The sequence below is a fragment of the Ambystoma mexicanum genome, chromosome 8, assembly GCF_040938575.1.
Source record: "Ambystoma mexicanum isolate Mex_15411 chromosome 8, UKY_AmexF1_1, whole genome shotgun sequence".
Classification (NCBI taxonomy): Eukaryota; Metazoa; Chordata; class Amphibia; order Caudata; family Ambystomatidae; genus Ambystoma; species Ambystoma mexicanum.
Genome location: NC_090929.1, coordinates 29,922,671 through 29,934,837, shown reverse-complemented (window position 1 = coordinate 29,934,837; position 12,167 = coordinate 29,922,671). Strand labels below are relative to the sequence as shown.

General features: G+C 46.2%; 1 protein-coding gene across 5 annotated transcripts in view; it reads left to right on the top strand.

Annotated features, from left to right (window-relative positions):
* Positions 1 to 12,167, top strand: part of KYAT1 (kynurenine aminotransferase 1) — an 825,974-nt gene that overhangs the window by 669,370 nt on the left and 144,437 nt on the right. For all 5 annotated transcript variants that reach the window (XM_069609197.1, XM_069609195.1, XM_069609198.1 and 2 more), the window contains one exon: positions 4,119 to 4,195. In XM_069609197.1, the coding sequence (XP_069465298.1) occupies positions 4,119 to 4,195 (77 nt within the window). The remainder of the gene's footprint in view (positions 1 to 4,118; positions 4,196 to 12,167) is intronic.

Here is a 12,167-nt window from a genome sequence, read left to right as displayed (position 1 = left end):
CGTTGTCAGTGATGTCATCAGTGACATTTGAGATGACATCTTTCATGGTCTGGGTGTTAGTGGTAGCAGTGCACAGGGGCGGTGGCAGGCTTGGGGGCTTAGGTTACCATAACTGTCGAATTTCAGGGGGTTTTCAGTTTTAATTTGAACCATAAAGGGGAGGTTGAAATTAATGTTATTGTGTGAATATATATATGTGAATATATATATATCTATATATAGATATATATATATTATATTAGATTGGAAAACAGTAGAAAATGACAGTAAAGCATGAAACTTTGATTGCAGAGAGAAAGAGAGGGGAGCAGCCATGGCAGAAACAGTCTGTGAGCGGGGGAGAGAGGGTGCTCACAGCAAAACAGGGTGTTACAAGAAAGTTGGAAAAGCAGCACAAATACTGTCAGTCAAATCATTAACTTTAACAGCAAACAGGACAGTCGCTAAAAAGCAGCTACAGCAGGTAGGATTCAGTAGCCAAAAGCAAAATAGCATGGAAAGGTTAAAAACACACACAGGAACTCCCACTGTGGGCAGTTGATATAACAACTGCTACTCCTCAAAGGGAGTTTATGAAGTCCTCCCAGCCCACAGCCCAACAGGGGGGAGCCGATTACAGTCTGAGGCAGCTGTGTCCAATTAAGCCCAGTCCAGGCATCAGTAGCTTGCTTCATTGGATTGCAATTAAGGTTTCTAAGGCTCTCAGCAGCGTAGCCTGCATGCGCTTGCAACAGGTGAATGCAATCAGGGTCTCTCCAGCTGGTGGCAGCTTGTTGCAAATGGAGGTATTAGTATACCTCCCCAGCCTTCTGCTTTTGGACAGCATACATCTACCAGAATGCATCAACTGGTTTAACCCAGACCGGAACATGAAATTTGTTTGGTTCAAAATTTCAGCAGTAAAACAGCTAAATGAATGCCATGGCAGTTTGTGGGTTTAACATGGTAGTTAGGCAATGAACAACGTTTATTAATGGGTGCATATAGCCGTGCTGGGTAACAGGCGGGTAGGATCCGAACACTGGACACATCATGCAAGTAATCTCAAAGGTGCCAAAGACAAAACAGGGACACAAAGTGTCTCTACCACACTTCACAGAAGGGAAAAACAAAAGGAATTTTACGATGGAGTGTTTTCCTGCACTGATAGCCATAGGGACTAATTAGTCCCCCCCTAAAACAGATGTGCTCAGCAAGGTAAGTGAAGCAAAAGAGGCCTTGCCTCCAAATTTCAGGAAAGGTTCAACACAATAGCAAAATGCAGTGTCCCATTTATGTCTATGGAGGGAAAGCAGGAGAAGGAGAAATCTTTCCTAACAGATAATATGGAAGAGTTGGGGAAATACATTCCTACTTAGCCTGCAGGGGCTTTCCAAAAGATAATACAGGAAGGAAAACAGACAGCCAATGCCATAACTAAAAATTGTCTTAATTCTGCAGGAACAGCATGGTGACAGATAGCGGGGGCAGCCATCATCAAGCAACCTGCCAGATTAAGGGGGACACAAGCTACCCTGTTAGATACACTGGTGGAGGGGTCTCAGCTATTTGGAAAGGCAGTGGATGAGGCGATAAGAGACCATGATACTCCTGAAAACACTGGGTCATATATCAGGTATAATCAATCTGATCTCAGGTATAATCAATCGGGCAAGTGGTTGCCCCTGCAAACCAGCAGTTCTTTCCAGCCCCACCATATATCCAACCAACTACGCAACGTACCCAAACAGGGTCCAATAGGTGCTCTGGTTCACACCCTCAGCAATACTACTCCTATGTTGCACCCTAAAGACACAAATGCAGAGGAAAGCCAAGAGCAAGAGGACAAACCTCACAAGGAGTTTCCTCCTCCTCTAAGCAATGACTCAAAGATACAGGTCCCCTGGCCATGCTTCTCCAATAGGTCACATAACATCTTTCAGCTACACTGCGGCAGGGGGGAATAACATCCAATCAGTGGGTGTTAGACATAATAACCCAGGGCTATTGCATAGAGTTGATTCAGAAAACGCATGAGAGAAAAGATGCCATGAGAATATGGAGAGGTTCTGGAAAAGGAATGCCATCAACCAGTTGCACAGTTCCAGGTAGATAGGGGTATGTAAGATAGCAAATCTTTCTTTATTTGCAGATCTCATGAACGCCCACCGGCTCCTCAACACTGTTAACTCCAAATGCCCCAACAGCTTTCCTTTGTGCGTCATTCTTATCACTTTCCACACTCCGCATTCCACACTCCGCATTCCACACTCTACACTCCATGTCTACCAGAAATGGAATGCTGCATGTAGAGTACAGAATGCTATGTGTCCTTTTTTTTTTTTTACACCATAAAATTGGCAACCTATTTACACTGTAATGATGATGAAATAACATTAACATGTGAATAAATACGTAGATCACACAGGTTTCATAACAGGTTAACACGATATTCATTTAAAAATGACCCAACAACATATAATGCTAATACACGCAAGACAGCCCATGTACTTTCTGGGTTGCTGTCGGATCTTTTCTGCCACTCTCGGCTCTTCTGACGTCTCTGAGGGCCTTCCTAATTTTTCTCCTCCTTTCACAGAGCTTGCAGCGGCTCCGCAGCATTTTTTCTTGGGTGGGCTGCATGTCTCACAGCCACTGCATGGTTCGGCGGCTTTCCAGGGCGGACCGGAAGGGACACCTGGATTCTCCCTCTCGCGTCCCGGTCAGCAGCTTCATCTCCTTCCCAAGTGGGCTGTCCTTGCTTGCGCTACCTCAGGGAGGGTCTGACTCCCAAGTCCATCTTAACTTTTTTTATCTTTAATGGATGTTGAAATCTAGGCTGCGATTTCAAATTCCCTGGAGGGCTTGGCATGCCTCCTCGTCTGTGTCTCCACTGGTGGTGTTAGTCCAGTCAGCCCGGCTCTTCATCGTCTCAGTACCTGCTGCTTCATCAACCTTGCAGACATACATGGAAGAGTGTAACATGGAGGTGTGTGGCATGAGACAAGGGGGTGTGAAGGAGGTGGGCCTGACAGACTCAGGCAAGGTAAAGGAAGTGGGTGAAATTTGAGGGTGTTGTACCGCGTTCTCCAGAAATGTCCTCCCTGATCCCCAAGAGGGAGTCTCTGCCCATGAGATCCTCCTGCTGAATACCACCCACAGGGGGAGTATCGAATAGCAGCCTCACCTCTCTGGCCATATGGGTTGGCGGTCCCCCTGGGGAGAAGTGCCGACATCTCAGGCTTAATCGCAGCGTGCATGCTCTGCTCAAATAACTGAATGAACATTTGGGGGAATTTTGTAAAAAGTGCAACTTCCATGCAGGGGACTGTCATGCTCTTGGGCCATGTGCATGCTATTTTCATCATTTTATAAAGCAGCGTGAAGAGTAAAGGCGATTTTGCCTTGATCTATTCTTCACAAGGAGACTCTTCACTTTTACTCACCATTTTCTAAAGTATAAAGCAATGCCTGCAAATAACGGTTTGCAGGCAATGTTTTATAATGGAATCTGCATGCTGTTTACCAGGTGCAAATGCAAGACGTAGTCTATAGGCATCCACTGGTTTTACGTCTGCATGGAAATCTCATGCAGGAGTAACACCAGTGCTCTTCCACGGTCAAGGGGTGAAGGAAAGCAGCGATGCTCCTTCTACGCCTGGGAAATGCATGCAAATGGGGCACAGTGTTCAAACGCAGGTGCACACGTATTATGACAGCGTGTGACTGGTGTTGTGCGGGAGAGAAGTTTACAATTTTCTCTAATCGCAGCAGTAATTTCCTGAACCAAATTATGGACATTCTGTTTCTGAAGAGGAGCCTGTCTTCTTGTAAACTAGACAGACATGACTTGTTCTAAGTGAAAACGGGAAAGCTAACAAGCCCATAGTTTAACCTTAGTCGGTAAGAACATGGTGCTAATGCAGAGATGAATGCCTGTGGTCATTTGTTTAGCTTCGATCATGGACCAAACTGTTTCTCACTTCTGGCGTTAGTAAAGGTTATTGAAATGTCCACAATATCCGCAATGTCACACCCGTAATGCTTAGAATGGTAGGAAGTGGTTGGATGTAGTCCGTCCCCATTGGGCCTTCCTCATGAAACTCTGCTCTGCACTGATTCCATGTGTTCTCTTCCAGGAGCCGAGGTGCCGCCTCCCGAAGACAGCGACGAGCCGTATGACTATTTCTTTGTGAAGTGGATGATGGAGAACAAGGTAGCTATTGCTATATTCAGTTCATGCTCACAGGGAAAATGGACCCACGAAGTTCTTTTCTGCTTCTAGCTATTGACTACTGACTTCAACCAAGCCTTGCCTCCACTGGCTTAGCTTACTCGCTTTCCCACTCCTCAACTCTGGTTGACCTTGGCTTATTGGTTCAACTCCCTCCCCCATTTCTACAGCCGGTGGCTGGGCCTTCCTGCAAATGTGGTGCGGACCAGCCCATGCACCAGCTCCCATGGCCCGAGGTTACAAATAAGGTTTCCGCCATGTTGGAATCAGGTGGTGTAAACCTGGTGGCCTGCAGACTCCCTATGTCCGCCATGTTGATATCGGGTGGTGTAAACATAGTGGCCTGCAGACCTTAAGATGCAGCTTCATGTGCGTCTGTGAGTTTTTCAGCTCTGATGATACTATGTGGAATGAGTGTTCACATTGTGATTTCAGAGTCTATTCTAAGATTTCCTCTGGGCTGGGATCCATGATGGAGGTTGCATATCCTGCATGTGCTGAATTTTTTTGCTCCTGTCTACATGCATGCATGCATGGACAAGGATCCGGGTGCCAGGGAACTTGGAAAACATTTGCTATTGTTTCATATGTAAAACATGGAATCTGCACCAATTTTTCTCTGGATTTTCTCCCTGGGGTTCAAGAGTTGTCTCAGGACTAAAGATGCAGCCTTGTTCTCCACACCCATAAAACATATTTCCCCAGACAAATCTGAAGTCCATTCAGTACTCTAGGAACGAGCTGTATCTCTGACTCAACCAAGGAAGGACTGGGTAGCTGTAGGGGATACTTGACCAAGCGTGTTCAGGGGACTTGTTATAGAGCAGGTGGGCCATTTCCTGTCCCATAGAGGTCCCCAGACATCTTATACAGGCAATTAACAGGTGACCTGGTCACACAAAATAAACTTTATATTTCATAAAAGGCAAACATGGTATTTCTGGAAGTTAAAAGTCAGTAATTAGGGCTGAGCAAGTCTTCAGGCGTTTTTTCCAGACACAGTTGATTCGGGTCAGCCATGTTTGAGACTACGTTTGACAGTCTGTATCTCAGGAATGCTCAGCAAACAGTCTCTCATAGGAAATGGTGTAACAGACATGCAGTCCTATGATTTGTTGAGCAGGCTAGTGGTCCTGATGTTGCCTGGTCGGATGCCTTTCTGAAGGCAAGCTGAGTGTAGGGAACCTCACTGACTATTCCTATATTCCGATGGTCCAGCGGCGGTTCACATGCCGCAGAAGAGCATCTTCAAGCATGGACTGCTATGTCGCCACATGAGAAAGACTGCTGCTGGAGATGAGATTTGGGGTAGGCCCCAGTGCAGGCAGGTTCAGATGATGGAATCGACTGCTCTGAGTCCCAGTGTTGCTCTTGGTTCTCTTCGTGTTGTAGTTTGTTTTGTACTTTGGGTAACAACCACAGACCTCTGACTGCCCGTTGCCATTGCTCTCAGTCTCTGGTAGTTCTTTTATGTTAGCCTTGTGCAGGGCCTGGGAGCAGATTATCCTCCAGGGGTCGTGAATCCATTGCATCTGCCCGGTCGGGGGATCTGAACACCGGAACCAAGTTCCCTTTCCTCAGTTGAAGTCTGATGTCTGCAGACATGGCCAAAACGTCCCCTCGAGGACAGTGTCTCTTAAGATCGGCATCTGGTCTGTGCTTAGGGACCTATCACTAGGTTAGGGTACCTATGGGAGATTATGGGGTTGGGGGAGGAGGAGGGTGACTATGTCCCCCTTAACAAGGATACGTTATTTTAAACCTTTGGTGGCCACGCAATCTCCTGGGCGACTGCCACATTTAAATTCCACAGGTTATCTCTCTGCTCTGGGTTCAGGCATGAATGGCTGACAACATTCATAAACCAGTCATATCTGGCTCTGGCAACCCCACTAGAATTGCATATTTATTTTATTTTTTATTTTATTCAGATTTATAGAGCGCACGTCAGCCCGGAGGCATCGTGGCGCTTGTTACAGACAATATCTTAGTTACATAGGATACAGTAATTACATAAAATACAGAATTTACAGTGGATATGTATACATTAGCAATGCAGTATATTTACATGGATTCCTGAGAGTTTCACGGATATTTCGCAAGGAATGAGGTTTTCAGTTTTCTGCGAAAAGTGGGGAGTGCGTTTTCCGCCGTTTTCTGCTACCAGCCAGTGGACCACACACATCCAGCTTCAAGACAACACAGGGCTCCCAGACCAAGGAGGATTTGGGGGTGTCTCAGGGGGCATACTGAGTGTTTGTGTGACCAGTGAGACCTCAGATTAAGATTCATCCAGCAGAATTCAGGTAAACCACTTGGGGAAAAATACATGGGTGCTAGGCCACAGGTGTAGGTTGGAACGTGCGGTCTAACAAGAGGGCTTCGTGTGAATTAGAAATTAAAGGGAGCAAGATTTGGTATATACTGTAAGGAAGGCATGGTATCAACAGTAAGACAGACACAAGTGACCACAGATCAAGGGTGTTTATTGAACCTCCAAAAGGGCTTGAAAAACACCTATCTAATCCTAAATCCAAAGATGGGAGCAAGCTACGACCAGTAAATAATAATAACGCAGTCCTAGTGGTATCTTGTCAAAACATACAGGCCTATACTAAAAAACGTATTGCCAGTCTTTGACTCTAAATACAAATAGTTTGTGAAACAATGTCATGTAAAAGAAAGAAGTGTTCAAGAAATGATATGTCAGGATATTCAGGCTGTTGTCCTCCCTTCCCCACGTTTTCAGCATGGGACAGGGCGGCACACTCAAGCTTAGCACAGTCTCTGGCTTTGCTGCAGTTCAGACATTAGCATCAGGACCTTCTGTGCCCAAGTCTCTTTGCTTTTCATAGTTTCTTCTTTCAGAGGGTCTGATACGACAAACTATCAATACGTTATTTTCCTCTCAAGATTTAACACGTACTCAATTTCTCATGTGATTCACTATTCACCTCAGATCCCCCTCAGCCGGGCTCATATCCCCTTTAACACAATGCATGTAGGATTTTCATGCATCCAATTTCTCGGGTGATTCACAGTTCACCCCGGATCCCCCTTAGACGGGCTCAGATCCGTTTTAACCCAATGTTCAATCAGTCTCCCTCATTCGGGCTTGGACCAACTTTATCTACTTTGTCATCAACTTGCTTGGCAATATCAACATGGAAGACTTTCGATTGAGCACAGGATTTTGCTTGACCCATCGCAGGACTACTTCGATGCACAGTTCTTTGCCACTCTTTCACCTTTGTCAACTCTCAGTTGGATACCTTACAGAGACCTTTGAATGAGCATGCACGCGGTGCCCGGACCACTCTGTCAAGGTATCGTATCTTGGTTTCAAAGTTCAATCACCCATCTGTTGTTCAATTTTACTCGCGTTGGTTATCACATGCGTTTCATACACTGTTCGCTTCAGCGCTCACCATACAATGTTGCCGCTTGCAACCTTGGCCTCAACACAGACCGGTCACCCCAACTCACCGGCTGTGTTGATTTCACTGGCGCTGCTTTGTTGTAGGAACCAAGGACAGCATCACGGCAGCAGGTAATTCTCCCAGTCTTGATTATCGATGCCGGAGGGCCCAGGGTACCTCCGCCACACAATGCAGGATTCTTCAGCCTTGTTTCCTGGTCTTACGCTTTCTATTCTCGAGGTTTCGTGAAAGTAACGGTTCCTCATTGAAAAGGTCATGGGCACCTCCCTCCTTGCAATCTCCTTCTGTGTTGCCGTCTTTCTTCTTGTGTTAAACTGCCATCTTGGAACTGCTGCTTCCTTGTGTGCTTTGCCTCGCCCAGAGTGTCCTCTCGTGCTCCGCCTTTTATCTGCGTGGGGAAGTGTAATGGAAGTGAGGTGTGTGTGATGGTCTGTAATTGCCTGACCCTGCCTGACTATTTTATTGGGACATGGCTCAGGTGTTTTCTCTCATAGCGAGCTGTCCGTGAGAAAGTGTTTGTGTTGTGAAGGGGGCGGGGGGCTGAGTTCCTAAGTGTCCTACTTGGTAGGATAGGGTAAAAGTGTAACAAGGAAGGGGATACTGCGTCTCGCCATTCGGTATCCCATTCCCACTCCCCGAAAACCCCTCACCCAGGTAATCCTCCCGCAATGGTCCAACTCCAGGAACTGGATCCAAAAGCGAAGTCTGTGTCCTGGCCACCTGGATGACAGATCCCAGGGACTAGCGGATGAGACACCTTCAGATTCCTCACAACACAGAAAACTCAGTATAGGGAGAAGTCTGTGATGATGCGATATGGCATTTATAACGCGTCTGTACACAAGTGTTTCAGGGGACCAAGATGGCCACTTGGTCCCCTGCCTTAGCACTTGACTTTGAACAGATGCTTGTTTGTGAGGACCCTTTGTTTTCCCCGGGTGAGTCAGGATGGCGTGATCTTCACCCTCATTGGCACGTTGCTGCAGTTGTGCTGTATTTGGGAGAATCCGCAGTCAGCAGGCATTGTGAGAGATCAGAAGCTACATAGTTGCCTGGTTCGGTGTTGAAAACGCCAACTCCAGGGGACGTGGCTTGTGGCCAACATGTGTACAAGCAGATCCCCTGTGCTCCCAGTGTTACACCTCATAATCCAACACAAATCTGTTTTTTTGATTTGGTGAACTGATCTCCAAGGGCGCATGGAGCAGTCCTGAAGGAAAGGCTGAGGCCAAAGCAGAAGAAACTCAACGTGATTGTGAATTTAGGTGAAAAGGGATGTTGGCAGTCTGTCCCTGCTGAGGTCAATCCCAAGATGGCCACTGGTGCTGCATTATTGGGAGAGCCTCTGAAGGCCCCTATTTGGGTCTGATAGCAGGACCCGGATGCAGCTAAGGTGGTTAAAGACATGCTGCCCGGTGTGATAAGTCAGATATTGGAGATGGACAAGGGACATGTTTGCAAGAAAGAATGCCTCTTCTTAGCCCTAGCTCTAAGATGAGTTCCCTATTCTAAAAAATAACATGTTCTTGTCAGGGCGTCTTGTAAAGAAACTCTGTCCAAACATACACTAACATCTCTCCTACCACTATGAAAAAAAAGATATCATAAACTTTAGCTTAGGATAGGGTTACTTTACCCTTAAGTGTATTACTGGTAGGTAGTATTCTGACCCCCACCATGAGTTCTCAAAAGCCTTTTCCATCCCTATGCCTATTATTGTAATTCAAACAAAAAAAGGCTCTCCGTTTAGACAGTTCCAGACCTGTCCCGTCTCCCGGGGTGTATTTTCCTCCTTCGAAACAACAGGTTCTCCTAACCTGGGATGGTCGGTATTCACAAAACCGAAAATGTCTCTAACCCCAGCTTTGGTTAATTTGTGCCTTTTAGCATTTTGGGCAATTGCTTTGCTCCCTCTTGCTTGAGCTGTGGGACTAATTGAAATCAGTACTACACAATTGCTAATTGCAGGACCAGAGATTAAATACATGTTTCACTTCCTCACAGAACTCGAAATAATGTATATAGGTCTGCCTTGGAACTCTATGAAACTACAAGATGCCTAGGGCTGGTTGGAAGAAAAAGGCATTAGCCAGGTGGTGGCAGATGGAGCAAGGCATACGAACACAGCTCGGTCACAAGAAAGGAGAACCAAGAGCCCCTGACATTTTAGGATGTAGAGTATAAAGATGGAATACTAACCAGATTGGATCAGCAAGAGTAGAATACTGCAACAGTGCCAGAGGGAATTGGACATTTTCACTAATAATCTAGCTATAATAGGCCTAGCGGGAGGAACGGCTGATGAGCTTCAGGTATCTGGGATCAGGGTGGGAACAGTTTCTATTACAGTATATAGTTAAGTGTCAAGAATGTAGATCCCTACAACTAAGGGGACCATGTCTGTAAACTAATAAAACCTCCAAGTAGGGAGTATTGACCTTCATAACGGGCTGCTGCGTTAAAATGCTTCACTCTCCATGAGGCATCATTCCAGGTAAAGGGTTAAGATTAGGAAGATTGGGGGGTAAGTGGTTTACAGTAGGGAGTCAGAGAGGGCGAGCCTTTGAAAGTGCAGAAGGAGGAACATATAGTTGAAAAGCTCACAAGGATGAGCTTCCAAGGTCTGAGTGATGGTCAGCGAGGGACTGCTAAGGCAGGGATCCTGCTTAGTGCAGTGATTGGGGGAGTAAAGCCAGAGCAATTCCTAAGTAGAATGCAAGGGGCGGAAAAAGGCTGCAAATTTGAGTTCACAGCTTCTTCTATGGGTAAATGAGTGACAGGTGCTTTCCCTTTGCAAGGGTGGGGACAGGGGTGGAGTGGCCTATAGGGAACACTGACATGTTCCCAGTAGGGCTCTGCAACGTGGGCCTCTTTTGTGTGGTTACCCATGTTATTTCCAAATGTTTGCATAGGAAAAGGGTTGAGCCTGCTCAAAATGTCTAATATGGGGTCACTTTGAACATTATTTGCAGGGCCTCTTTTGGTTCCCAGTCCCCTGCTGGGTGGGGTGGGAGGAGGGAGGGGTTTGGAGAGTTCTGTTATGTTCATATTGTTCAGTTTATTCTGACCATACAGTGGTTTGTACCTCCTCAGCTCTCACATGGCTTAGTTGCTTCAGCAACACGGCTGTACACCAATTACTTTTCTCACATCCTGGAAATGTGATTTGTTGCATGTCTTGGTGTAACAACTGTCGGCTCGGCACCAAGACACTAACCTGTAGTTAGATGAAACTCGATCTGAGGTTATAAAGATCACCTGGCTGTTCTTTGTCCTCTGGCCGGATCGAATCCACAAAGGAACAAAGAACTGCAGTGAAACCCTCTGGGGAAGAAAACCCTGGCCTGTTGCTGGGTCAGGGTCTTTACTGTGGAAGGCCCCGGTGGAATTCTAGGTCAGCAGGACTTGCAGAATATGTTTACCAGAGGTGAATTTCATAGAACCGGATCAGGGATTCGAAGTGATGCAGAGCGGGCGCGCATTACTCGTGGCACTAGAAAAGGGGATAGTTCACAGGGAGATGGTAAGAAATGGAAAAGATAACCACAAGCACAAGATCTTGCACACAAGAACTCTAGGATCGAATACTCACGAAGCGCTGAGCTACAACAGTAGTGACGTGCCGCTCCTCAGATCTGCTGCTCATTCTTAGGATTCGCTGTCTCCTACTTCCAGGTTCGAGCGTGCAACGTCCCATGGCGTAAAGAAAATGCTAGTCCATTTGATCCACTAACGGGCGCCATGTTGAGAGTCACAAGGTGCGTGCATAAGGCAGCACTGGGCCATTGCCTCCAACCTTGCCATAATGACCATCGCATGCGGGGCATTGTGACACTTGGAATGTTATGTCAACGGTTTGAATGACGGTCAGGAGGGGGATTCCTCCAGTTTGCTACGCGATACAAAGCAGACTTATTTCTCTTTAAGGAGACACATCTGATGGGAACTTCCTGCAGTCTATTAGGCAGAGCACATTACACTTGTGTGGGACACTCAGCCTTTACAAAGGGATCCGGGGGGGGATCAGTGACCATACTGATAAAGAGATCAGTCCCATTGCTGATTTCGAAGTTAAAATCTTATCCCAGAGACAAATTTGCTCTTTTATCTGAGAGATTAAGAGATGTTTCCTACACCTTTATCAATGTATGTCCCCACCCCCCAAACCCACTACACACTCTTTATTAGGATATTATTTTTCGGGATGCCATGGATCTGAGGGATGCATGCAGGGTTCTCCGTCCTGTCCAGCAGGAATTCTAATTCTTTTCGGAAGCCTGTTTTGCATTGTCTAGGATGGATTATGTATTTCTCCCCGGAATGGCTCTAAAAAGAATTTCAGGGTGAATTAACTTTCATGGGGTATTTTGGATCATTCCACTATAATATTTTCCATATCACATGGGGATCCCATAAAGGGTGGCATATGGCGGTTAAATGCTTTCCAACTATTGGATGAAAGAGTGATAGAAATCTAAATGAAGAATCAGAAGAATAATCTCAGCTTAATGGGC